This window comes from Mesocricetus auratus, unplaced genomic scaffold (genome assembly GCF_017639785.1).
Source record: "Mesocricetus auratus isolate SY011 unplaced genomic scaffold, BCM_Maur_2.0 Super-Scaffold_100045, whole genome shotgun sequence".
In the NCBI taxonomy this organism is placed as follows: domain Eukaryota; kingdom Metazoa; phylum Chordata; class Mammalia; order Rodentia; family Cricetidae; genus Mesocricetus; species Mesocricetus auratus.
In genome coordinates this window covers 9,607,583-9,631,404 of record NW_024429222.1, presented here as the reverse complement: position 1 = coordinate 9,631,404, position 23,822 = coordinate 9,607,583, and the positions used below count along the sequence as shown (strand labels likewise).

Genomic DNA, 23,822 nt, shown 5'->3' with positions numbered 1-23,822 from the left:
CATCTCATGAACACAAAGTTTTACAGCCTTTGGTCAATTACAGTTGCATCCTAATACTCTTGTTCCTGCTGAACAGAGACAAAATTAGGTTCAAGTTTCCTGTGTTCTTTAAAGTATTCAAAATGTTAAGATTTTTTTTGATATGTAATATCACCCTCAGATATTAGGGTGTCTTAGAGTGTCATTCCAGTAATGTATATACTAAATTTTGGAGAGTATTACAATAAGCCTTTGACCAACTTTATTTTAAAGTAATTTACAAATGAAAGCATTCTTGTTATTTTCTCACTAATGCTAATAGTACATGCTCTATACAAAACTAAGTGACCCTAGGAAATGTTTAAATGAGCAAAGGGAGTAAATGAAAGTGTTTATTTAACTCAATTGCTTAAAGTTATATTTAGGATTGAGCTACTCTTTTGGGGAATTGAAAAAAAATTTCCAAAGAGGTGAGTGAATCTCTGAGTTCAAGGTCAGGCTGGTCTACAAAGAGAGTTCCAGGTAAGCAAGGGCCACACAGAGGAAACCTCTCAAAAAAACAAAAAGAGTAGACAACACTTAAATGCCAATTTATATTCTCTATTTCAAAAGTGTATGGGTGTGATACCTGTGTATATATTTATGCACCATATATGTACAGTGTCTACAGAGGCCAGAAGAAGGTATCTAATCTGCAACTGGGGTTAGACATGGTTGTGAGCTGTCATGTGGGTTCTGGGAATCGCTGTTCTCTGGGAAGAACAGTCAGTGCTCTTAATCAGTAAGCCATCTCCAGCCCTCCCTTCTGGTTCTTCTAAAGACCTGCTAGAGTCCCCCTTGTGTTGGAGCACCCCTCAGTGTACAACGGAGTTATGACATTTAGTACTTTATTTTGAAAGTGCCTGCTTAGTGAGTTGAGATGAAATACTTGAGGTGTCTCTCTTCCATATTTAAGTTCCCCTAACTTAAAGCTTTTTACTAATTCTTAGTGTTTGGAACAGTATGCGGATTGCTGATTGACAATTTTCAGTCAATGAAATGACTGAATGAGTAACAGTGTTTGTTACACTATTAAAGAAGCTTAGTCAACTTCTATAGCTTAGATTTGATTTTTCAACACATCTGCTTATTTGCTGTCACTTACTTGGGATAGACTGACCTTCCTCGGGTTTGCCTCTGTTTAAATATAACCTCTAATTCAGTTTGAGCCATTAAATTCACCTTAATATTAACTCACATATATATCCTATTTTAAGAAAAAATTAACCAGAACAAAACCCCAGATATATCAAGATTAAGCCAGTTAAATGTATTTTGTATTTTAGTGAGAAATTAAGGCTAGAGCTAAATTGGAGAAATGCATAAATTATACTGTTCTGTTGAAAGAGCAATGTGTAAAAAAAAAAACTTTGAACTTTGCCTAGGGATGTTGTTCAGTGGTAGAGTGCTTGCCTAGAAAGCTCTGTGTTCATGTTCCCCCCAGACAGAAAAGCTGGTCATTGTGTTCATATATAGTTTACAAGTACCATTTATAGTTGTGGCTTTGAGCACTTTCCTGGTTTGTTTTGTAGGAATGTATAAAGAAACTGGAGTTTTGGTTATATTTTTATACTTGTAAAGCAAAAGTTTTACTGAAATGGTCATTGTTCTTAAAATTTTATATCAATAAAAGCATTTAAAACAAAACAACTAATTGTTTGGGATAGTCCTGTGTGGTGTGGAGGGTTGCTAAACTTAATGTACCAGGAGTGATTCTGTGAAGTTGTGTTTTCTTGTCTGTGGTCAAGTCTACCGAGTTAAGGGCCAGTTTGGCATAGTGGCAAGGATCTGACTGATGGTCTGGACTATGGATGCTTCCTCTCCTTTTTCTTGTCCCTTAGCATGTCCTTAGTAGATTCAGTTATCTGCAGTTGATGGAGTCATTGGATTTAGAGCCTCAAGAATGGGATACTTAAAGTTACAACACAGTTGTGTTAACTACATATTGTTCATATCATTAGCGGCTGTTCATCTACAGGATTACAAGTGTGAGCTACTCTAATTTGGCTTCTGATTAAGACTTTAGAGGGGGGGCTGCAGCGATGACTCAGCAGTTTCAGAACACTGGCTATTCTAACAGAAGACCCAGGTTTGGTTGTAAGCACCCACACAGCAAATCACAACTGCCTATGATTGCAGTTCTAGAGGATCTGAAACCTAGTGGGCACATGCACACGTGTTACACATAAATTCACAGACACACACACACACACACACACACAAATACAAATAATAGCTCTTTAAAAAAAAAGACTTTAGCAGGTTTGTTTATTTATTGGAAAAAACAAAGCCCATTTGGAGACAGGTACTCAGACTGGCATGCTCCTCAATCTTAACTCCTTAGGAGGTTGAGGCAGGGTGATCACTTCAGCTCAGGAGTTCAAGACCATCCAGACCCTATTCAAAATAACCTTCCAGTAGTGCAGGGAGAGGGGTGAAAGGGAGGGAGGAGAAGGGGAGGCAGAGACAGATAGATGGGAGCTTGTTGGGTGTGGTGTTTCATGATTGTAATCCTCTAACATTTAGAAGGTTCAGGTAGGAGAATTACCTCAAGCTGGAGGCCAGACTGGGCTAGAGTGAGAAGTGTCTCAAACAGGCCCTTGAGAGGAGGATGAGGGGCAAAGTAATTTTTGGAAAGGGAAAGGGAATAGAACAATGACTATTCTAGTAAAGAGAAAACACACACCAACCTAAAAACTATTCTTTTTTATTCTTTTAAAATGCAGCTGGTGTGGATTAATTTACCTGTTACATGTTTGTTTTTTTTTTCCAGAAAGCTCAAGCTTTGGAGATTAAAAAAGGCAGCTCTGTTATGGGCAATATGAAAGGGCAAGTTTGGTATCTAATATTACTGTTTTGTGGCTTAGATTGAATGTGAATCACAAAGAAGTATGGTTTAAAAATCATGGTGACTCAGATCTGACCTTGTGAAGTAGAACATTTCCCTGGAAAATTACTATCTTCATTTCTTCTTCCATTATTTGGATAACAGTGTTAAGGCTCAGTTGTAGTAGAGTTTTTTTTTTTTGTTGTTTTTTTTTGTTTTTTAACTCTTTGGGGAGAGGCACCACCTAGCTCCCAAATAAATACATGGAGACTTATTCTTACTTATGAATGCCCATCCTTAGCTTGGTTTATTTCTAGCCAGCTTTTCTAACAAATTATCTTGTTTTTCTTTAACTATGTTTTGCCTCCAGGCTTTTTACTTAATTCTGTATATCTTTCTTTGCTACTTATTGTGTGGCTGGATGCCTGGGTGGCTGGCCCCTGGCATTCTCCTCTTCTCCTTCCTCAGTCCTCACTCTTCACTCTCATCCCTGCGAATTCTCTCTGCCCGGAAGCCCTGCCTAGTCTCTATCCTGCCTAGCTATTGGTCGTTCAGCTCTTTATTTAGACTAATCAGGTGTTTTAGGCAGGCAAAGGAACACAGCTTAACAGAGTTAAACAAATGCAACATAAAAGAATGCAAAACATCTTTGTATCATTAAACAAATATTCCACAGCATAAATGAGTGTAACACATCTTAAACGAATATTCCACAGCACTCAGTGTTGTGTTTGTGTGTGTGTGTGTGTGTGTGTGTGTGTGTGTGCATGCTCACACATAATATGGAAGTCAGAGAATAACTTCTGGGAGTTGTGGGAATCAAAGTCAGGTCATCATGCTTTGTAGCAAATGCTTTATCCAATGCAGAGCCACATTGCAAATGACTGGGGAAAGAGCCAAAGAGAACTTAAGCATACAAGGTGTTTTAAAGAATTACCACAAAGTGACTGTTAATTTTCAGATAACAAAAAAAAAGCTACAAGCTACTACTTCTGTAAGTAGAAACAGAGCTGGGATGTGGTGGTGCACCCCTTTAATTCCAGTATTGAGGAGGCAGAGGCAGGTGGATCTCTGAGTTTGTAGACCAGCCTGCTCTACAGAGTTAGTTTCAGGACAGCCAAGGCTACATAGAGAAACCTTGTCTTGTAAACAAAACAAAAATCTGCGGACTTATAATATTTGGTACGAAAATACTTTAAAGGCAATTTAGCCCCTTTAGAAAATTTGGAAAATCTGTTGGGTGGTGGCAGCCCACACCTTTAGTCCCACCACTTGGGAGGCAGAGGCAGGAGGATCTCAGCCTGGTCTACAAGAGCTAGTTCCAGGACAGGCTCCAAAGCCACACAGAGAAACCCTGTCTTGAAAAACCAACCAAGCAACTAACCCCCCCCAATAAAATAAAAATTGAAAAATCCACCAGCTATTTACAGAAAGCATACATTCTGGGGTAGGCACTACTGCATGGCTTGGAAATATGATGACTAAAAAGAGTGTACCCTGTGTTATTTTATGTACTTCACATATAGCGATGTAACTCACTGTTTATGGTTTATAATTCAGAGTCCTCTAGGTGCATAACAGCAATTTTAGAACACCATGTCTCGTGCTCCCTTTTACTCTGGTCATTACTTTACATTCCATGTATTTGCCCTGTCACTGGGACCACACAGTATTTACATACTTGTGTGTGCCTTACTCAGGCATGTCTTCAACATTCTCTTATATTGTAGCATGTATCCGTGCTTCATTTTCAAACACTAGTCATTTGAAGCTTTTCCCCTCTGGGTAACTGGTAATAATGCTACCGTCAACCTCTATGTAGTTTTTTTGTGGGTGTATGTTTTCGTTTCTCTTAGATGTTTAAGCCAGGTAACTGTCGCGTCAAATGGTCACTCTTTGGTTTGCCTCTGAGGAACAGGCATTTTCCAAGAAGCTCTCTGTACCATTTACATTCTATTTGTAGCATAAGCGGGAATATATTTTCATTTCCTGTTAAACTGACTCCGTTTTAAAAAATAGTCTACTCGCAATTATTTGTAAACAGAGACTTGGTTAAAGAAGCGGTCAATGCTTCTATTATTTCCTAAACGTCATGTTCCCGTTAGGATACCATGGAAACTGCTAGGCCACAGGGTGGTGGGCCAGGTTTACCTGTTTTACCTAGGAGAACAAGAGACCAGAGGCCAGGGGCCTGCATACCGCACCCTGCCGCCTGGCCACCCACACAGGCCTGCCGTCATTGCCCACTGGCCGGGCTCACTCTAGAGCCCGGCTGGGGCGCGTCCGCGGCGTCAGTGGGCCCAGGGTCGCCAAGGATGCTGCAGGGGGCCGGGACGCGGGGCCCTAGGCCCGGTCCTGCGCCCGTAGGGCTGCGGCGCGCCCGCTGGGGGCGGGGGACGAAGGCCGCGCCCCCGCGCCCGTCCCGCCCGCGTCCCGCTAGGGGCGGCGGCCCGCCCCGATTCCGCCGAGGCTCTTCCGCGCCGGCAGGGGCAGCAGCGGGAGCGGCGCGGGGCGGAGCGGCGCGAGCAGTCAGGAGCGGCTCTGCCCGGCCCGGAGTGGCGGCGGCGGCGGCGGCGGCAGCGGCGGCGGCAGCGACGCCAGAGCCCGTGGGCGCCGTTCGCGAGGCCGCCGCAGGCGCCTGGCCGCAGCTCGGGGAGCCCCGGGTGTCGGAGCTCGCCGCCGCCGCCATGCCGCTGCTCTTCCTGGAGCGCTTCCCGTGGCCCAGCCTCCGCACCTACACGGGCCTCAGCGGCCTGGCCTTGCTGGGCACCATCGTCAGCGCCTACCGCGCCCTCAGCCAGCCGGAGGCCGAGTCAGGCGAGCCGGAGCCGCTAACGGCCCCGCTGCAGCCCGAGGCGCTCGTGCCGTCGCGCTTGGCCGCCGGCGGGCCCCGGGCCCGCGACGTGGCCCAGTACCTGCTGTCGGACAGCCTGTTCGTGTGGGTGAGCGAGGCTGCGGGCCGGGCGCGGGGGCGGCGGGCGAGAGGGGGCCGCCATGTCGCCCTTTATCTGCGGGGGGCGTGGCCGGGCCCGGACCCGGCAGCGGAGGCCGGGCCGCTGACCCTCGCGGGGGGCTGGAGGCCGAGCGGCGATGCGAGCACGGCCAGCCGCGGAGGGAAGGGGTCCAGCCGCCGGGAAGAAGGGCCGAGGGAAGGGTGGTCGGGCCGGGGACCCAGGGCAGCGGGGCGCGACCCGAAGCTGTGAGGAGCCGGGGCAAGTCGCGTCCACCTCGGCGATGTTGTGGGCGGGTTCGCGATGAAGATAGGGCCGAGAGTTTGGGGGACATTTTAAGCGTTTTAAAAACGGGTTGGGACAGCTATTCTCTAAACAACACGATTTTGAAATGTTGCTATTTGGTAATGGGGTACCCTCCCGTGGGCGCTATTTAACGAAGCAAACAAACCAGCCGCGTCCCCTTTTCTTGTACCTAATGGTTGGTGACTGTTCCCTTTGATGACTGAAGGCAGCAAAACATTTTGATCCCTGTGGCAGCGCCTCCTTGGAACTCGTTTTCTCCGTTTAGCGATCCATTTTAAAAACAAGGTTTCTAGTTTTTCTGCCCGTGCGAGATAAGCAACCTCACAAGGCACAAGTACTGTCTTCGTTTATTACATCATTTCAGGCTGGGGCAGCTGTGAGAAAATGTTGCTTTCACCTTGCACTTGAATGCCTCTTCTATAAACCCCCAGAAATATGAAAAGTTGCTCCGGGATTTAAAATTTGTCACTTGGATTTACTATGGCTTGTGGGATTCTTATCTCCGAGTTCTCGTTTGGCGCCTACAGTAGGCTGTAAATGACTGAGGGGTTAATATTCTACGTTTGTAGAATATATGCAACTCATTTGTTATAATTATTCCCACTGTGCTTCATCAGGAAGCAGTGGGATTTGTGAACTCCGGGGGCTGTAGATTAAGCCTCCTGGTCCTTTGATGAATAGTTTAATAGGAGGCAGTGAAGGGTGAGGTTCACATTTCCCTACTCCTGTGTAAAGATGAACTGTTCTTTACCAAAGAAGGGAGGACAGAAAGAATTCAGTTCACATCTTGTTTAATTTCAAAACTCTTCGCATTTGAGTCAAAGGGTAAACAACTTAGAATTTGACGAATGCTTCTGACAAAAGTGAAGACTATAGTGTAGTCCTTGATGCATTTTTTTTAAGTCTGAGGTAGCACGACTTTAAAAGGAACCACTGATTGAATCGATAGAACAGCCAATAGTATTGTTTAATGTTTTTTTTTCTGCAAAAAAAGTTTCTTCTTGCAAAACCCATGTTCAAATTCCAAGGTTAATACTGCTTCATGAAACATTACCTAAGGCCTTTTGGTTTTTTGAGAATTGTTTTTAAGAAATTTTTTTTCTTTATACAGTCTTGTCTCATGCAAATTGATCATTCCACCCCTCCCCCCCCAAGCCCTTACTTGTCACTTGAATTTCAAGCAGTTTTTCTTCCATCTCTTCATGAGTTTTGGCATGCTCATTTTGGTTGTACTGTGGCTGCCCAGACTTTTTGTGTGTGCACTGAATTTTCTTTATCACCTAGTACTTTGTTTCAGCACCCCACCCCCACGGTGTGATAGGTAACTTTACTGAGTGACACTGTGGTGGGCCTTGAACCCCACTCACAGGCATTTATATATTACCCCCCCCATAAAAACAAAAATGAAACCCTGCCAAGGTCAAGCTAGATAGACAAGAAGCTGCAAATCTTACTAGTTATCTTGTTTACGAGGCTCTCCAGAACTTGTCTTTGCAGAACACAATTTAGTATTACAGGAGGTTTTGTATTAGCACTCTCCCGTTGAGACCTTTCAGGGATGCTATTTTCAGCACTCTGGAAGACACAGCTGTGAAGAGCACTTTCCCCCAGCCCTCAAATGACTCACATGTAAATAAGGCAAAATATGCTAGGTGATGGGAGATACATCCACAAAACCCAGTGGGGCTTGGAGGACGGAATGCTGTGCGGGGAAAGATTGACAGCAAGTGGTGTGGACACAGCCCCGGGAGATGGTAAGGGTCCTAAGAGTGAGCTGGGGAAAACAGTACGGAAGGCTCGGTTGTTTGGGGAGGAGTGCTCTCTGTCCTGGGCCACTCTTGTGACTTAAAAGGGAGATTGAGAGGGTGGAGAGGAGAGGTAACAGGAGGTAGCCCTGCTGTGAGAAAAGAGGCCTGCAACCTTTGAAGCTCTTGCTGTCCCCAGCTGTGGAGCCCAGGCTAACTTGTAGCTGATTATAGCCATCTTTGGTTTGTCACTCCTCTGCCATATGCGGTGAGAAAAGTAGGTGTAATTTCTGGTCAGGTCGGTTCTAAACTTAAAATTTAAAGGACAGATTCTACAAGTTCACGTTTCAAAGGTGGAAGGAAACAAAAGTGACAGACAGTGAAAGTAAGTCTCCCTCTACCAGTGTCCCATTGCCAGCTTCTTTTAACCTTTGCTGACCTCAAGTGGGAACCTCTGAAACATCCACATGGTTTCAAGTGGTTTGCACCGTTCATTTCTATGGATTACACATGTATACATGGGAACATACTCTTTCTGCTTCACACCAACCTTTTTCTCTCTCTTTGTGATCTGGGTGCTCCTTTGAACTTTTATTTAACGTTACCATCACATACCAATCCCATATCCCTTCCTAGGCCGATATTAATGTCTCATGCGGATCCCCTGGAGTGCGTGTTCATTCAGTGAAGTCTTCAGTGGTGGACACGCGCTCTCCATGAACCCTTTTATTTTAGCTTGTTTGGATGCTACCTGTGGGAAGAACTAGTAAGCTGTGCAGAACAGATAAAATACTGGAACAGTGAAGGAAGCAGTTGTGTAGATCAGGTTTGCTGCAACTGAGCTTCCTTGGGTTTTGTTGTTTTTGTTTTGTTTTCAAGACAGGGTTTCTCTTGTAACCTGTCCTGGAAGTCACTCTGTACCAGGCTGGCCTGGAACTCAGAGATCTGCCTGCTTCTTCCTCCTGAGGGCTGGCTAAGCTTTGGTGATATCGTTCTGGGCTTGAAGTCTGGGAGGAAGTGTCACTTCTGCAGGAGTGTCACGGGTACCTGGAGAGAACCAATTTGGCATTTACTTTAAAGGAAGAGAGCTCCAGTTAGGGTCCTTTGAGTACTTGAAACTTGTTGTTGCTTTTTCTTTTCTGGTTTTGGAGACCAAGTCTGGCTGCTTAGGACAGGCTTTGTGCTGCCTACTCTCAATGCCTCTGTTTTTGTCACAGACTCCCCAGTGATAGGATTTTTAGCCTGGGCCACCATGCTTGGCTCAATATTTATATTTTCAGCTGAGATGGAGAAGTCACTGTGAATATTGGAATGACACAATACTTGTAAAGGCTTTTTTTTCTTTAAAATCTTAAGACTTATTTTATAGGTATAATTTTTTTGCCTGCATATATAAAAGTGTACCACATGCATGTCTGGTGTGTTTGGAGGGCAGAAGAAGGCATTAGATTCTCTGGAACAGGAGTTCTGTGTGGCTGTGAGCCATTATCTATCTGGGTGTTGGGATCTAAGTGGGTCCTCTTGGAGAGCAACAAGTGCTCTTAACCACTGAACCATCTCTCCAGCCTATAACTAGATGTAGACTAATCGGTGTTAATAACCATTAAAATAGTCCAGTAAAGCACTATTCAGAACCTTTAAACAATGTTAGTTCTTCCAATCCTTTGTTGGTTTTGTTTTCTTGATTAGGGTACTTCTTTTTAATATATTTTCTTCCCAGTGTTATATACTTTCTTCTACCCCTCATTTTTCTTTCCCCTCCTCTTTCTGTTCTTTTAGACAGGGTCTGGTTAAGTAGCCCAGGCCAGCCTTGAACTTCAGCCCTCCTACTTCAGCCTCTCATGTAGCTCTTATTATATGTCTGTCACCACGAGCAGTTCCATATGCTTTTCCAAGCCCTGTTTTACTTAGACATGCTGATTTTCAAATTTACCATTTGGATTAAAATGGAAATGTCTATCTATGACTGATGAGATTCTGAGAGACTTTTGCTGTTGGAGGTGGGAGAGAGTATAAATTGAACTTTTCAAAAAAGACTGAAGAAAAATCGTGTGTGAGGGAGAAGAGGAGACAGAGACATGAGTACAGGTGCCTGTGGAGGCCAGAAGAAGGTGTGGGATCCCCTGAAGCTGAAGTTACAAGCGGTTATGAACCACCACGTGCATGGTTGCTGGGAATTGACTAGGGCCTTGTGTTAGAGCAGGAAGTGCTCTTAATTGCTGAGCCATCTTTCCAACCCTTCGAAGAAACTTTTTATACATATTTTTTAAGTCAAAAACTTTAAAAAGGTTAACTGAAAGGTAAAAGTAAGTTTTATGACTCAAGTACAATGGTGCTGTTTGGGATGGAGAACTAATGATAGACTCTAAGGTTGATTTCAGAGTTGAGGGTCAAGATCTTCATTTTTCTACCTTTCTCTCATTCCTTGAGCACTTACTGAATGGATTACATTTGTATTTTTAAACCAGGAAGAACCCTTAAAAGAAACATTTTGCAATTAAGCTGGAGAGATTAGTTGATTTTAAACTGTTTGCCTGGTGAAGAGAGGTTTGGTATGAGGGTTGTGGTTTTGTGTGACATTTCTTCTAATTTAGATGACAGAGGATCTCATTGACTTGCAAAATACAAGGGAAGTGCACCTTTTTTAGTAAAACTAGTCTACTCGGCACCTTAAAAATGAATATTGTTAGATCTCTGAAAAATTTTTTGAGATTTTACTTTTGTTTTATGTGTATGGGTGTTTGACCTGCTTGTATGGTATGTCTGTGTACTCTGTGCGCCTGCGTGCACGCTCTTGCGCATACGCAATGGAAGGAGTTGGTTATGAGACTGGCAGTTGTAGGACACCACATGCATGCTGGGAATTGAACCCAGGTCCTCTAGAAGACCAGCCAGTGCTCTTAACTGCTGAGCCATCTTTCCAGCCCACCCTTTTTTTATGAAGATTTTATTTCATGTTAAGTATGCATGTGTGCCTGTACACCAGCACAGTGCCCATGAAGGCCAGGGGTGGTGTATCCTTCTAGACCTAGAGTTATAAGCAATGTGAGCTGCCAAATGCGTGCTGAGACCAACTGGAAGTTCCTTATAATTCTGGGGTTTGTTTTGTTTGTGACAGGTCTCACTTTGTGGCCATGGCTGGCCTGTAACTCAGCTATGTAGAGCAGACAGGGTGAAAATTCACCTGCCTCTGCCCCCCAAGTGTTGGGGTTCAAGGTGTGCACCAAGATGTTTTGAACTGGATTCTTATATAAGGAGTCAAAGGGCTGTAGCATTTTTGATCAACTATTTGTCTCTACCTGATTAATCAAAAGATTTAAATAACAGTTTTCCCCTCAGTGGAACTATTTTTGTTTTAATCTTTTAAAAATATCTTCTTGGCCCTATTAGGCAACAGAATAGAACTAAACATGTTTTCATCTTTTTGTACTGAGTTAGAGCTGCCAGTGTGTGTTCTGCTACAGGAGTATGTTGTGGGAGATACAGAGAACCTGGAGAGATGTGAGGGAGCTTGCTTTGTTACAGGACCCTGTCATTATATTCCCTCTCTTCCTCCTTCCTTTTCTCCTCCACTCCAATGCTATAATAATTTACTTTTAAAAGTAGAGGGACAGCCAGGTGGGCATGGTGACTATTATCTAGTGCTTAGGAGCTGGATATAGGAGAGAAAGTTTGATGCCAGCCTAGGGTACATGAGAATCTATCTTAAAACAACAATGACAAGCAGGGCGGTCGTGGCGCACGCCTTTAATCCCAGCACTCGGGAGGCAGAGGCAGGCGGATCTCTGTGAGTCTGAGGCCGGGCTGGACCGACAGCCTCCAAAACAATACAGAGAAACCCTGTCTCGTAAAACAAAAACAAACAAACAAAAAAAAAACCAACAATGACAAGAATCAAAGTAAGGGGAAGGGGGAAGATGACTTGCTCATTTGCTGTTTAGGTCTGAAAATACCACTTTTAAATTATTTTAAAGAAGAAAGTGTTCTCAGCGAATGGAAGAAGGCCGTGGTTTTGTCACTGGTATCACAGACTATCCTTCCATTCTGAAGTCCTCTCTATTACCTGACTTTTTCCAGACCATACATCCTCCTATCCCTACCCTGTTTGTCAGGGCGGCATATTTTCGTTCTGGACTTTACTGATCATGAGGTCTTCTAGACCAGTTATCCAACAGCTACCTAAAAGTTCATGTAGGAACAAAGGCACATAGATTTTTGTGGTTATTATTTGTTTATTGAGATAGTGTCTGTACTGGGCTTTCAGTCATCCTGCCCCAGCCTTCCTAGTGTGTGAATCCAGGTGTGAGTCATCGTGCCAAGCTTGGTACATACCGTTTACAGAGACAATGCAGAGTTTCTGTAGGGTCTTGTGAAGTCTGAAGGGAAGGTGGCCTGCTGGAGGACACCCACTGCTCAGGGGAGTGAGGAAGGTGGCCTGTGTGCTGGAAGGCACCCACTGCTCAGGGGAGTGAGGAAGGGGGCCTACTGGAGGACACCCACTGCTCAGGGGAGTGAGGAAGGGGGCCTGCTGGAGGACACCCACTGCTCAGGGTCTGACTCAGGGAGCTGTGGATCTGGTGCTTCTCCTGTCCATGCCCCATCTCTCTTGAGCTTTGATAGTACTTAGTTTGCACAGGTAGAAACTAGAAAAGCTCTATCCTTGGGAATGCGGGCCTAATTCCTCATAGATACTATACTGTATTTGTTTGTCACCAGAGCTAAACTTTCTTTCTTTGATGTGTGGACAGGTTCTGGTGAATACTGCTTGCTGTGTTTTGATGTTGGTGGCTAAGCTTATCCAGTGTATTGTGTTTGGTCCTCTTCGAGTGAGTGAGAGACAGGTAAGTGAACAGATTCTTGTAAAGAAAATTTAAAAACACTCATATTTAGCATAATTTAAAGTATATAGAAAAGTTCCATGAACACTACAAAGAACTCCTGGATGTACTTTATCCAGATTTGTTTTTTAGTTTTGTGTGTGTGTGTGTGTGTGTGTGTGTGTGTGTGTGTGTGTGTGTGTGTTGCTTATATGAGTGCACTTACCAATGCTTGGCACATATGGAGGCCAGAAGAGAGTTCCAAGTGTCTTCCCCTATTTCTCCACCTTAGCTTTTCAGCTGGGTGCTCTTACCGAACTGGAGGCTTAGTCATAAGTGCTTGTAGTGCTGAGCAATCTTCCTGGTCCTCAGAGTCACTTCTTATTTACATAGATTTTCTAATCTATTTGGAATTAAGTAGTGGACATCATGTAGTTTTATCCCAGATACTTCAAAATGTGTTTTTCAAGAGCAAGGATGTTTTCTTGAGTAGTCACAGCACAGTGATAAAAATTTAAAAAGTTAACCTTGATAAAATACTTTGTTTAATTGTACTCAGAGTAGCCAGTCTATCCCATTATGACTGTTTCTTCCTGATTTTGTTTTGTTGACACAGGACCTTGCTATGTAGTTCTGCAGGCAGGCTGCCCTTGAACTCAGCAGTTTTCATGTCTCAGCCACCTAGCGCTGCAATTATTGTCACTTCTGGCTCAGAACCCCCTTTTGACACTTTGTTCTTCAAAATTTCCTTAAAAATTTCTTCCCCAAAACTTTGGTCTTTCTGAGCTGGAAATGAACCAGGAGTGTGACAAGCTGTCTGAGTGGCAGCAGTGGGCCTTCAGTCTCTAACGTGTTTGGTATCAGGTCAGAATTTACTGGAAACATTGCCTTCAAGTATTTGAAACTTGGTATTAACCCAACTCAGCCTTTTCAGTGTAGAACATATCTTTTATGCTGTTCTTTCTGGATTATTTTATTAATGCCACCCAGTAGCATTTATTAAGAACTATTTGAGAGCCAAGCAGTGATGGTGTACTCTGGAGACAGGCAGGCTGGTCTCTGAGTTTGAGACTAGCCTGGTCTACAAAAAAGCCAGGGCTCCATAAAGACAGCTTGTCTCAAAAAAGGAAAAAAAAAAAGCTGTGTGTTCATTGTTTTCTTTACCTCCATCAATAGCTGGGTAATCACGTATTTTAATGTCTGTAAGAACTGGAACTCATTTGTTGTCCAAATGACAGTTTTTAAAACTGAAAGTTTTCAGTTTAAAAAAAAAATTATAAGGATTAGAACTGATGGCTCAACAGTTAGGAGCACTTACTGCTCTTTCAGACGACCAGGGTTTGATTCTCAGAACCCACATGGTGGCTCACAACTATCAGTAACTCCAATATTGGGTGTTCCAACACTTCTGACCTCTGGGAGCACCAGGCACTCGTGGTGCAGATATAACATGTAGACAAAACATTTGTATGCCTAAAGCAATTAAAACATAATATAGCAAAGAAATAGCATAATCTACTGCTTATGGAACAACTTAGCATCTTGTTTACAAACCAGGTGACTATTATTAAAAATAGTAACACTGGCTGGGAGTTGGTGGCACACGCCTTTAATCCCAGCACTCGGGAGGCAGAGGCAGGCAGATCTCTGTGAGTTCGAGGCCAGTCTGATCTACAGAGTGAGTTCCAGGACAGAGAAACCCTGTCTCAAAAAACCAAAATAATAATAATAATAATAATAATACTGTTGTAATCTTTCTTTGAATAGTGCTGAAGTAGGAATTCATTCAATTATATGTAATTTCATAAGATATTCTTTAGATAGGAGAAAATTAAAAACAATTAAGTTAGTATGCTGATACATCTAGAGAATATTTACCTACATTGATAAAATTCTCACATTAATAGGTGAGAAAAAACAGTGTTCAAAATTAAAATATTTGCATATTGGATAAAGAAAGATAAATATTAAGGTCATTATTTTTAATCTTGGTTTGTTTTTAGCTTTGTTTGTTTGATTGTTTGTTTGTTTTTGAGACAGGGCCCTGTGTAGCTTAGACTGGCTTCCCAAGTGCTGGGATTGCAGGCAGACACAACCATATTTATCTGTGTGGATAGGCATAATTTTGAATTTTTTCTTGTTTTAAGTATTTTGTTGGTTCTATACTAGCAAGTGGCCTTTTAATTTTTATTATTGTGTGGAATGTGTATGTGTACATATTGTATGTGCATGTTGCATGTATTGTGTATATATGTATTTGTATGTGTCTGGAGACCAGAGGTTGACTTTGAGAACTTTCTCAGTTGCTTTCCACATTCTTCCCCTTAATATTTAAAAGTGCATTATTTGTGTTTATATGTCCGCATCAGTTTATTGCACCGTGTGCCTTGTGAGCTGCCTGATATGGGTGCTGGGAATGGAGCCCAGTCATATACTCTGCAAGAGCAGTAGGTGCTCTTAACTCTAAAGCGTCTCTCTAGCCTTTTCCAACTTTTTAGGTTGTTTTTCTAGACAGGGTTTCTCTGTGTAACAGCCCAAGCTATCCTGAAACTTGTTCAAGGCCCAAGGTGGCCTTGAACTCAGAGATCCACCTCTGCCTCCCAAGTACTGGGATTAAATGCATACACCACCACCGCCCAGTGCCCAGTGCCATCTTATTTTCTGAGACAGGTTTTCACTAAACCTGGAACTCTTCAATTAGCTATACTGGCCAAAGAGCTGCAAGGATCTGCCTGGCTCTGTCCTTCACCACTGTAGTTACAGACAAGTGTGCAGACAAGTGTGCTTCTCCACTGGCTTTTACTTGTGTGCGTGAGTTCCAAACTCAGGTCTTCATGATGCTTAACAAGTACTTTACCTACTGAGCCATCTCCCCAGCCCTGCTTAATATTGTATTTAGAAAGTCTAATCTTTTATATTGTTTAAGGAGTGCAGAAGTATTAAAATAGTACTGATAAACTTTGCTGATCTTTTCTACTGTACATGTAAATATAAAATACTTCATTTCTTAGTACATAAGGACTAGACTAATACAACTACTTTTTTAATGACTGAAACTTCCTAGCTGTTCCAGATCACAGGTTTCAGTTCAGAGATCACTTTGTGGCTGTCTCAACTCTATTCTGTTTTCTTTGCCTTCCGTACAAAGTGCTCCAAAGTGCTCCGTAAGCTTGCTTTTGTTATGTTATCGTCTCTTAAGTAAACTTAGTGTGATGGAACTCACCTTTACACACTTTTTTCTTTTTAGCATCTCAAAGACAAGTTTTGGAATTTTATTTTCTACAAGTTCATTTTCATTTTTGGTGTGCTGAATGTCCAAACTGTGGAGGAGGTGGTGATGTGGTGCCTCTGGTTTGCTGGACTTGTTTTTCTGCATTTGATGGTTCAGCTCTGCAAAGACCGGTTTGAATACGTGAGTTTTTAGCCAACCTCTTTGATTGCTCAGTCACATGTGTGTCAGGTTTGATGTAAGGAATAACGTGAGAAAGTCACAGGTTGCGTGCTTGGGGTGACTCTGAGAGGGGACTTCTAGGTCATCTGTCACAGCCTGTGTCTTGAGCAGCTTCTGCCACAGCTGTAAGACACCTGTTTTCTAGGGCCACCCCTCACTCCCTTACTCCCTACCCCCCAGGACTGTAGTCACTCCCTACTAACCTTAGGTCAGAGTGTGAAGGAACTCTTGTGGGTGTTTTCTGTTCTTGTCTCCTGCTTTTTTTCCTTCTTTTGCCCTGGTTGGTGGAGCTTTACTTTCTCACAGGTTTGGACTGTTTTTCTTGGGATCAAGACTGAATGAGCTACTTATGCTTCCTGTCTGGGTATAAGATCTGCCTATAACTTCAGGTCAGACCTGCATAGTGAGCGCCTGATCCAGGGTGAGGCAAACAGGTTTGAAGTGCTGCCTCCCAGCAACCCACTCTAGGACCTTGAGTCCCTCTTTACTTTGGGAGATGGCATTGCACTTCTTTGTGAGTTAATCTCACTCTTGAAGGTTTTCTTTCTTTTCCAATTCCCATTCTTGTTACAAATAGGAGGTTCCAGCCTTCCTCTTGTGGCTGGTTGTAGCCTACACTCAGTGTAGCAGGGATTATAACTCCAGGTCTCTTCCAGGCAGTCACTTGTCCTTGCCTCATATTAACATACCATTATGAGTTGTAATTCTGTAATCCCTTTTCCTGTCCCTAATAGGCTAGGTCTCCAAGGAAATTCTGAGGTGGAAGATTAGAGCAAGTCAAACAGAAACACAGCAGAACAGGACACTGTTCTGAGTCCTGTATACTGTTAGAGCATCCTTATAGAGATTGCAATCTCATGGTAGGAGGATACTAGAGAATATGAGTGAAAATATAGTGTATACTGTATCTGGTAAATTAAAGATAGAGACTTAAATAAATTTCAACTCATGCATTTAGGTCACGGTAGAATTTGGGCTTTCCTGTGTTAGTTTGGTGCCCCAGGCAAAGATACCAAGCTTGATCTTGAATTCTGAGGGTAGTTGCCATGGTGGGGGTGTGAACTGTCTGTCTGTTTTGTCCCTTTCAGCTTTCCTTTTCTCCCACCACACCAATGAGCAGCCACGGAAGAGTCCTGTCTCTGTTGATTGCTATGCTGCTCTCCTGCTGTGGATTAGCAGTTGTCTGCTGTGTCACAGGCTACACCCATGGCATACACACCTTGGCTTTCATGGCTGCAGAGGTAAGGTGCTGGGCACAGTCGTTAGATTCCTAGACATTTTCAAGACCAGATGGTTTATGACAGATTGTTTTAAAAGGTATTTGGTCTTTGACTTTAACAGGCCTCCCCACCCAACTCATTCTGTAGACCAGGCTGTCCTTGAACTTCCAGAGATCTGCCTGCCTCTGCCTCCCTAATGCTGGGATTAAAGGTGTGCACCACCACCACCACCACCAGGCTTTAACTGGCATTTACTGTGTTCCAGTTTTTGTTGGGTACTGGGACCAAATGTTTTTATATGCAGTATTTCATATAATCCTGCTGTAACCTAATGAAAGAATTCTTTTTCTCAACAATTCAGCAACTAGGGAGCTGGGTTGGCAGGTAAGAGCATGTACTAAGAAAGCATGAGGACTGAGTGTGGTGCCAGCACCATCAAGAAGGCTGGGTATGGCTGTGTGTACACACTTGTAACCCCAGGGCTGTGTGGGGCAGAGGCAGGAGGGTTGCTGGGGCTTCCTGGTCACCAGCCTCGCTCCAGAGAGAAACCCTGTTTCAGAATAATAACACAAAGAGCAACAGAGCAGAACACCTGGCATTCTTTTTTGGCCTCCGTGTGCACATACACCATATATAGCAAGCAATTACCACATGCCAGGGATTGTTGTGGAAACCTTTTTTTTTTCTGTGCTAGGGATTTGTACATCTTGGGCAAGGGCTCTCCTACCTAACAGGGCCACAGCCCAGCAGAAATCATTTTAAATTCTTTACTGTTGACTCATTAAGAACTGTTTGAAGAGCACGCCTTTAGTCCCAGCACTCAGGAGGCAGAGGCAGGAGGATCTCTGTGAGTTTGAGGTCAGCCTGGTCTACAGAGTGAGTACCAGGACAACCTCCAAAGCAATACAGAGAAACCCTGTCTCGAAAAAAACCAAAAGACAAAATAAAACAAAACAAAAAACTGTTTGAGGTTTCAGAGTGGCAAATGCAGTTCAGATCCTCTCACTCCAAGGTAGGAAACACATTCTCCTTAAGATATAAGAAAATGTCAGGCAGTGGTGAATATTAATGAAATATATATAATCAGTTTTAAAGCTGAATTAAAAATGTATATAATAATCACTTAAAATGCTGTTCATTATTTTATTTTCGTGTGTGTTGCTGGAGATTGATTTTTTAGGCAAGAGTTCTACCACTGAATTGTCTCCAGCTTGCTGTGATTTTTTTTTTTTTGAGAAAGCGCCTCACTATGCAGCTCTGGCTGGCCTGGACCTCTGTAGACCAGGCTAGCCTCAAATTCATAGAGATTCAACAGTCTCTGTTTCCTGAGTGCTGGGATTAAAGGCATGTGCCACCATGGTCTGGCAAAAAAAAAAAATTTAATGTCATTAATTTATTTCATGTGTGTGCTATAGCATATGTGTAAAGTTTAGAGGACAACCTGTGAGAATTAGTTCTTTCCTTCTACCATGTGAGTCCGAGGATTAAATTTACAATGTCGAGTTTAGTGACAAGTACCTTTACCTACTGAACCATCTCACCAGCCTGGTTTCTTTTTTATATAGAATATTTGTAGAAGATACTATTTTTTCTCTGTTCAGTAGACACCAAATTAAAAATTAAAGGTTTATTCACTTTTATGTGTATGGGTGTTTTGCCTACATTTATGTCTGTGTACTATGTGCATGCTGTGTGTATCTGTGGAGGCTAGAATTAGGTGTTGGATCCTCTGGAATTGGAGTTGCAGACAGTTGGGAGCTGCCATTTGGGTGCTAGGGACTAAATGTTGGTCCTCTGGAAAAGCAGCCACTAAGCTATCTCTGGCATCCAAAACCCAAAGTTTTTGTATGTCTCAAGTTTTTATTTTATTTTGCTTTTTATGTGGCAAAGTGTTTTGCCTGTATGTATGTATGTGTATCATGTGCATGCCTGGTGCCTTCAGAGGTGAGGAGTATTGGACCCCCTTAAACTGAAGTTACAGAGGGTTATGAAGTGCCATGTGGACAGGGAGCCAAACCTGGATCTTTTGCAAGAGCAGCAAGTTTTTTAAACTATTGAACCATTTCTTCAGCCTGTTCATACTCTCTATGTTCAATAACTATTATATTTGTCTTTTCCTCAGCCAAAGACAAACTTGTAATTACTTTTACCTATAATTGCTAGTTAGGAAAATGAAATATAACAGTTCTTTTTATTTGTGATTTTTATTCTCCACAATTTCAGTTATCTTCAGTCAGCTGCTATCTGAAATTATTATATGGAAAATTCTGGAAATAACAGTTGATGAGTTTTTTTTTGGAACTGGCCATAACTGTGCTCTACTATTAAGCTCCCACACTTAGCCCTACAATGTATAAGCTGTAAATTTTGCACCATTCTGAGGAGCACAGGAACAGTGGGTGCTAGGCTATGCTGGCGGAAACATGAGTCATTTATTTGTTTAGGGTATCCACATTGTATATGCTACTCACCCACTAATCATTGACTGGTCAAGTCACTTCTCTGATCACCTAGGGTAGTGCTGTATTTGCATATCCTAGTCACTTCTCTGTTGCTGTGGTAAAATACTCAACAAAGCAATGGAAGGGAGAAAGACTTTATTTTGGTTTATAAGGAAGACATGGCAGCAGGCAGAGATGCATGGTGGTAGGAACAGGAAGCGTCTGTACTGACAAGCAGGCAGCAATGAATGCATGCTGCTGCTAAGTTCTCCTCTGTCTGTACAGTCCAGGATCCCGCCTGGTCAGGGGAGGGTTTCAGAGTGGCTGGGTCTTTCTGCCTCGGTTAATCTAATCAGGATAATCCCATAAGCATGCTTAGAGGCCCAGAGTCTGTCAAGTTGACAACCAGTGCTAAGTAACACATCAAATAACCTTTATCTGCTTAATAATGACCACAATATACAAGAATAATGAATCAAAGGAAGCACAGGTATAAGCCAGGACAGGCTATCTGGTAATGCATTAGGGCATATAGGAAAAAGTCAGTCTATGTAGCACACCTTTAATCCCAGTGCTTGGGAGGCAGTGGCAGATCCATCTTTGAGTTTGAGGCCAGCTTGGTCCATATAGTGAGTTTCAGGACAGCCAGAGCTGTCCTGAGTGAGACCCAGTCTCAAAAAAAGAAAGAAATGACATATCTACATTGGATAAGAGACCTATGTAGTGGCCATAAGGAAGCTAGTTATTTTTCTTCAAAACAGATTAGGTGTAAATATTTAGGAATTTGTTAGAAGCAAGGTTAAAGTTTATTTTTGCCCAGTGCTATTCATTTCAGAGTATAATGTAGTGCCAATAAAATTTGAAAAGGGGGCAGGGCTGGAGAGATGACTCAGCAGCTGAGAGCACTTACAGTTCTTGCTGTGGACCCAGGCTTCATTCCCAGCCACCCACATGGAACCCAACTGTCTTTAACTCTAGTTCCAGGGGATCTGACACCCTGTTTTGATGTCTGAGGGCACCAGGCATGCACATGGTATACATAATGCACATAAAATAATTTTTTTTAAAATTAGGACAACATTTAAGTACTTAGGAAAAATATTTGTAATCCCAGTTGTGAAAGTATATCGTAGTGTTCCCTCTTAAAAAGACTATTTAAAACCATATAGACATAGTAATTAGTTTGCTTTAGATATATTTTTACAAAGAATTATTTGAATGATGCTTTTAGTTTGCTTTTTTGTTGTTGTTATCTAACTTTCAGTTTAATATTCACCAAATGAGAAAAAGATGTACCTAAAAGTAAGCAAATTTAAAGTGGGCTAAGTGGCTGGGTTTAGGGTCATATACTACAGTGGCAGAACCCAGGAGGATCTCTGTGCTTGAGGCCAGCTTGTTCTACATACCTAGCTTCAGGGCAACTAAGACTACATAGTGAGACCTTGTTTCAAAAACAAAAAGCAACAAACAGCCCACCCACCCTTTTTAGACAAGATTCAGACAGTATACTTAAACTGATTCTTCCTGTGCTGGGTTATTGGTGTGTATGATCATGTGTGACTGAAGAAATGTTTGTTAAGGTCAGTGTCTATTAAAAAAATGTCATGAGAGTCTTATTTGGGTTTGGTTCCTTTGTTCTCCTTTGTTCTGGTAAATGAAGGGTACAGAAGCTTCAGGATAGAGCTGCTGCTCCTGTGTAGGGCACCTGTAGGTGATGTGTAGTTGGTGTTACAGTGAGACACCCAATCATAATGACTTAGTGACGTGTCAATAAAAGTGGCTGTTAGACAGTGAGGGGAACCTCTTGTCATTGCAGAGGGCATTCCTAGGAGATGGGCGGGGACTAATGTTCATCACTATCAACTGGAAAAGCCTTAACAAAAGTGGGGCTCCTGCGCTGTGAAAATATTCTATGGAAACAGGGCAGAGGAAGTAAAGTGATAAACTGACCAATCTACTTTTAATCTCGTTTTTTAGAAATCTGCCTTTTAATTAAACTAAGAAGTATTTCTCTTTTTCAGTCTCTTCTGGTAACCGTGAGGACAGCTCATGTGATTTTAAGGTGAGTAGAAATTTTGGAGAGACGATTGACATTTACTTGTTCAGTTGACTTTGAGATGTAATACTTTAAAATAAATAAAAATGTGGTTAAAGTATTAACATGTTCAAGTTAAATTTCCTTACAATGGTAAGTTAACACATTTTTCTCTTCCTGCCTAAATTGCAGATATGTAATTCACCTCTGGGACCTCAACCATGAAGGGACTTGGGAAGGAAAGGGAACCTACGTGTATTACACCGATTTTGTCATGGAGCTCACTCTCTTGTCCCTGGACCTCATGCACCACATCCACATGCTGGTGAGTTCCCCAGATTTTCAAGACAAGAACCCTGGTTTGTACATTAAAAAAAAAAAAGAAATACTCGGTAGATGTGAGTAAACCACTTAAAAGACTCGAGTATGGTTGGGCAGCCTTCCATTTGGCAGCTGGGTGTAAAGCAGTGCTGAGGACTGCTTGGTTGGTGCCGGCTCAGGAGGTGATTGCTGTGCTAGGAGGCTGTTAACTCGATCAATAGTCAGCAGAGCGTTATCCAAGCACAACACAAGGGTTTTCCCTACTGTACAGTTGCTTTATAATGGGAATGAGAGTTCTTGCTGCGTTTCCATCCTTATAGATTTATAGTTTCTATTGCCTTTCTATTTAAAAACGAAGTGCTTGTACTTAGTATCTACTGCCTTAAATTGGTGTGTCAGAAATTTCAGTGTTGAAGCAGGGTCAGTCTTACCCACCTATAGTTCTAGCACTTGTGAGGCAAAGGCAGGAGAATCATCAAGGCCAAGGCCAGCCTGGGTATATCCTGAGACCCTGTCTCAGACACTAAGGACTGGCTGAGGATATACCTGAGATGGAGCACTCACCTAGTGTATTCAGTGCCCTGGTTTAGTGGTCCCCAGCACCACAGGAGGGTAGTGTAAGTCTCCTTAACAGGTGAGCATTGAAAGAAAATCTAATGGGCTGGAGAAATGAGTCAGCAGTTAAGAGCATTGGCTGCTCTTCCACAGGACAGGTTCAATTCCTAGCACCCACATGGCAGATCACAAATGTAACTCCAGTTCAATGGGGATCCGATATATTCACACAGACAAAAGTGCACATACAAAAAAAATCTAACTAATGATAGTGAGACCCAGTGTAGTCATGGGGGTTTATTTGTAAACTCGTCACAGTAGCATTTAAGTTACTGGGCAGAGTGAGCAGTGTACATTTATGAATGCACTTTCTGAAAATGAAGACAACAGAATTTTTATTTTTTAATTTTATAAATTTTATTACAAAAACTTACAAGTAAATAAACATTACACATCAAAGTAAACAGACCCAAAGTCTATACAATGTAATGAAATTATATATAGTTAGAACTTGAAATGGAAGCTTTACATTTTGTTGTATGTAACTGCTTTTTTTTAAAAAGCTCTGTTACATCCAGTGTGCACATGTGTGCATGTGTATATGGGTGTTGAAGCCACAGTGTATGTGTGGAGGTCAGAGGACTACTTGCTGGAGTTGGTTCAGTTCTTCTGCCATGTGGGTCCTGGGGATCGAACTCATGTTGGCAGGCTTGGCAGGAGGCACCCACCTTTACCTTCTGAGCCCATTTCACTGGCCCTTTAGCTAATTCTTATATGTTTAAATACATAGGTTCATAAATTGAGTTCATATTTTGAACATACAGTTTTTGTGTATGTTTAGTTATGCAATACTGGTGTCAAACCTAGGGACTCATGAATGGTAGATAAGCATTCTGCTTCCGAGTTACATTCCCAGCCAATTTTTTAAATCACTATGTTATAAGCTTTTCCTATGCTATCAACAAACTGTCCTAATATCTTCAAATTAAACTTTTATCACATAACTACACTATGATTTAATTATATACACCCTGAAATGGGCTATTTAAATTATATTCGTTTCCTTGCTATTTCAAGATCTTACATAATTTTAAAAAATTATGTTAGTATATATATGATAGCTATAACCTGCCCT

At 42.4% G+C, this 23,822-nt stretch overlaps 2 protein-coding genes across 3 annotated transcripts in view; one reads left to right on the top strand and one right to left on the bottom strand.

Moving 5' to 3' along the window:
- Positions 1–5,081: 5,081 nt before the first annotated feature.
- On the bottom strand, positions 5,082–5,534 carry LOC121135914 (arabinogalactan protein 1-like). Its single transcript, XM_040735301.1, has one exon. It carries the CDS (start codon positions 5,532–5,534, stop codon positions 5,082–5,084), a length of 453 nt encoding a protein of 150 aa, XP_040591235.1.
- Positions 5,407–23,822, top strand: part of Amfr (autocrine motility factor receptor) — a 43,521-nt gene continuing 25,105 nt past the window's right edge. Inside the window, exons 1-6 of one of the 2 annotated variants that reach the window (XM_040735374.1) lie at positions 5,407–5,787; positions 12,596–12,688; positions 15,912–16,076; positions 17,204–17,356; positions 21,798–21,838; positions 22,004–22,136. In XM_040735374.1, the coding sequence (XP_040591308.1) occupies positions 5,533–5,787; positions 12,596–12,688; positions 15,912–16,076; positions 17,204–17,356; positions 21,798–21,838; positions 22,004–22,136 (840 nt within the window). In that variant the 5' untranslated portion in view covers positions 5,407–5,532. The remainder of the gene's footprint in view (positions 5,788–12,595; positions 12,689–15,911; positions 16,077–17,203; positions 17,357–21,797; positions 21,839–22,003; positions 22,137–23,822) is intronic. The other variant, XM_040735373.1, reaches the window with a different exon arrangement.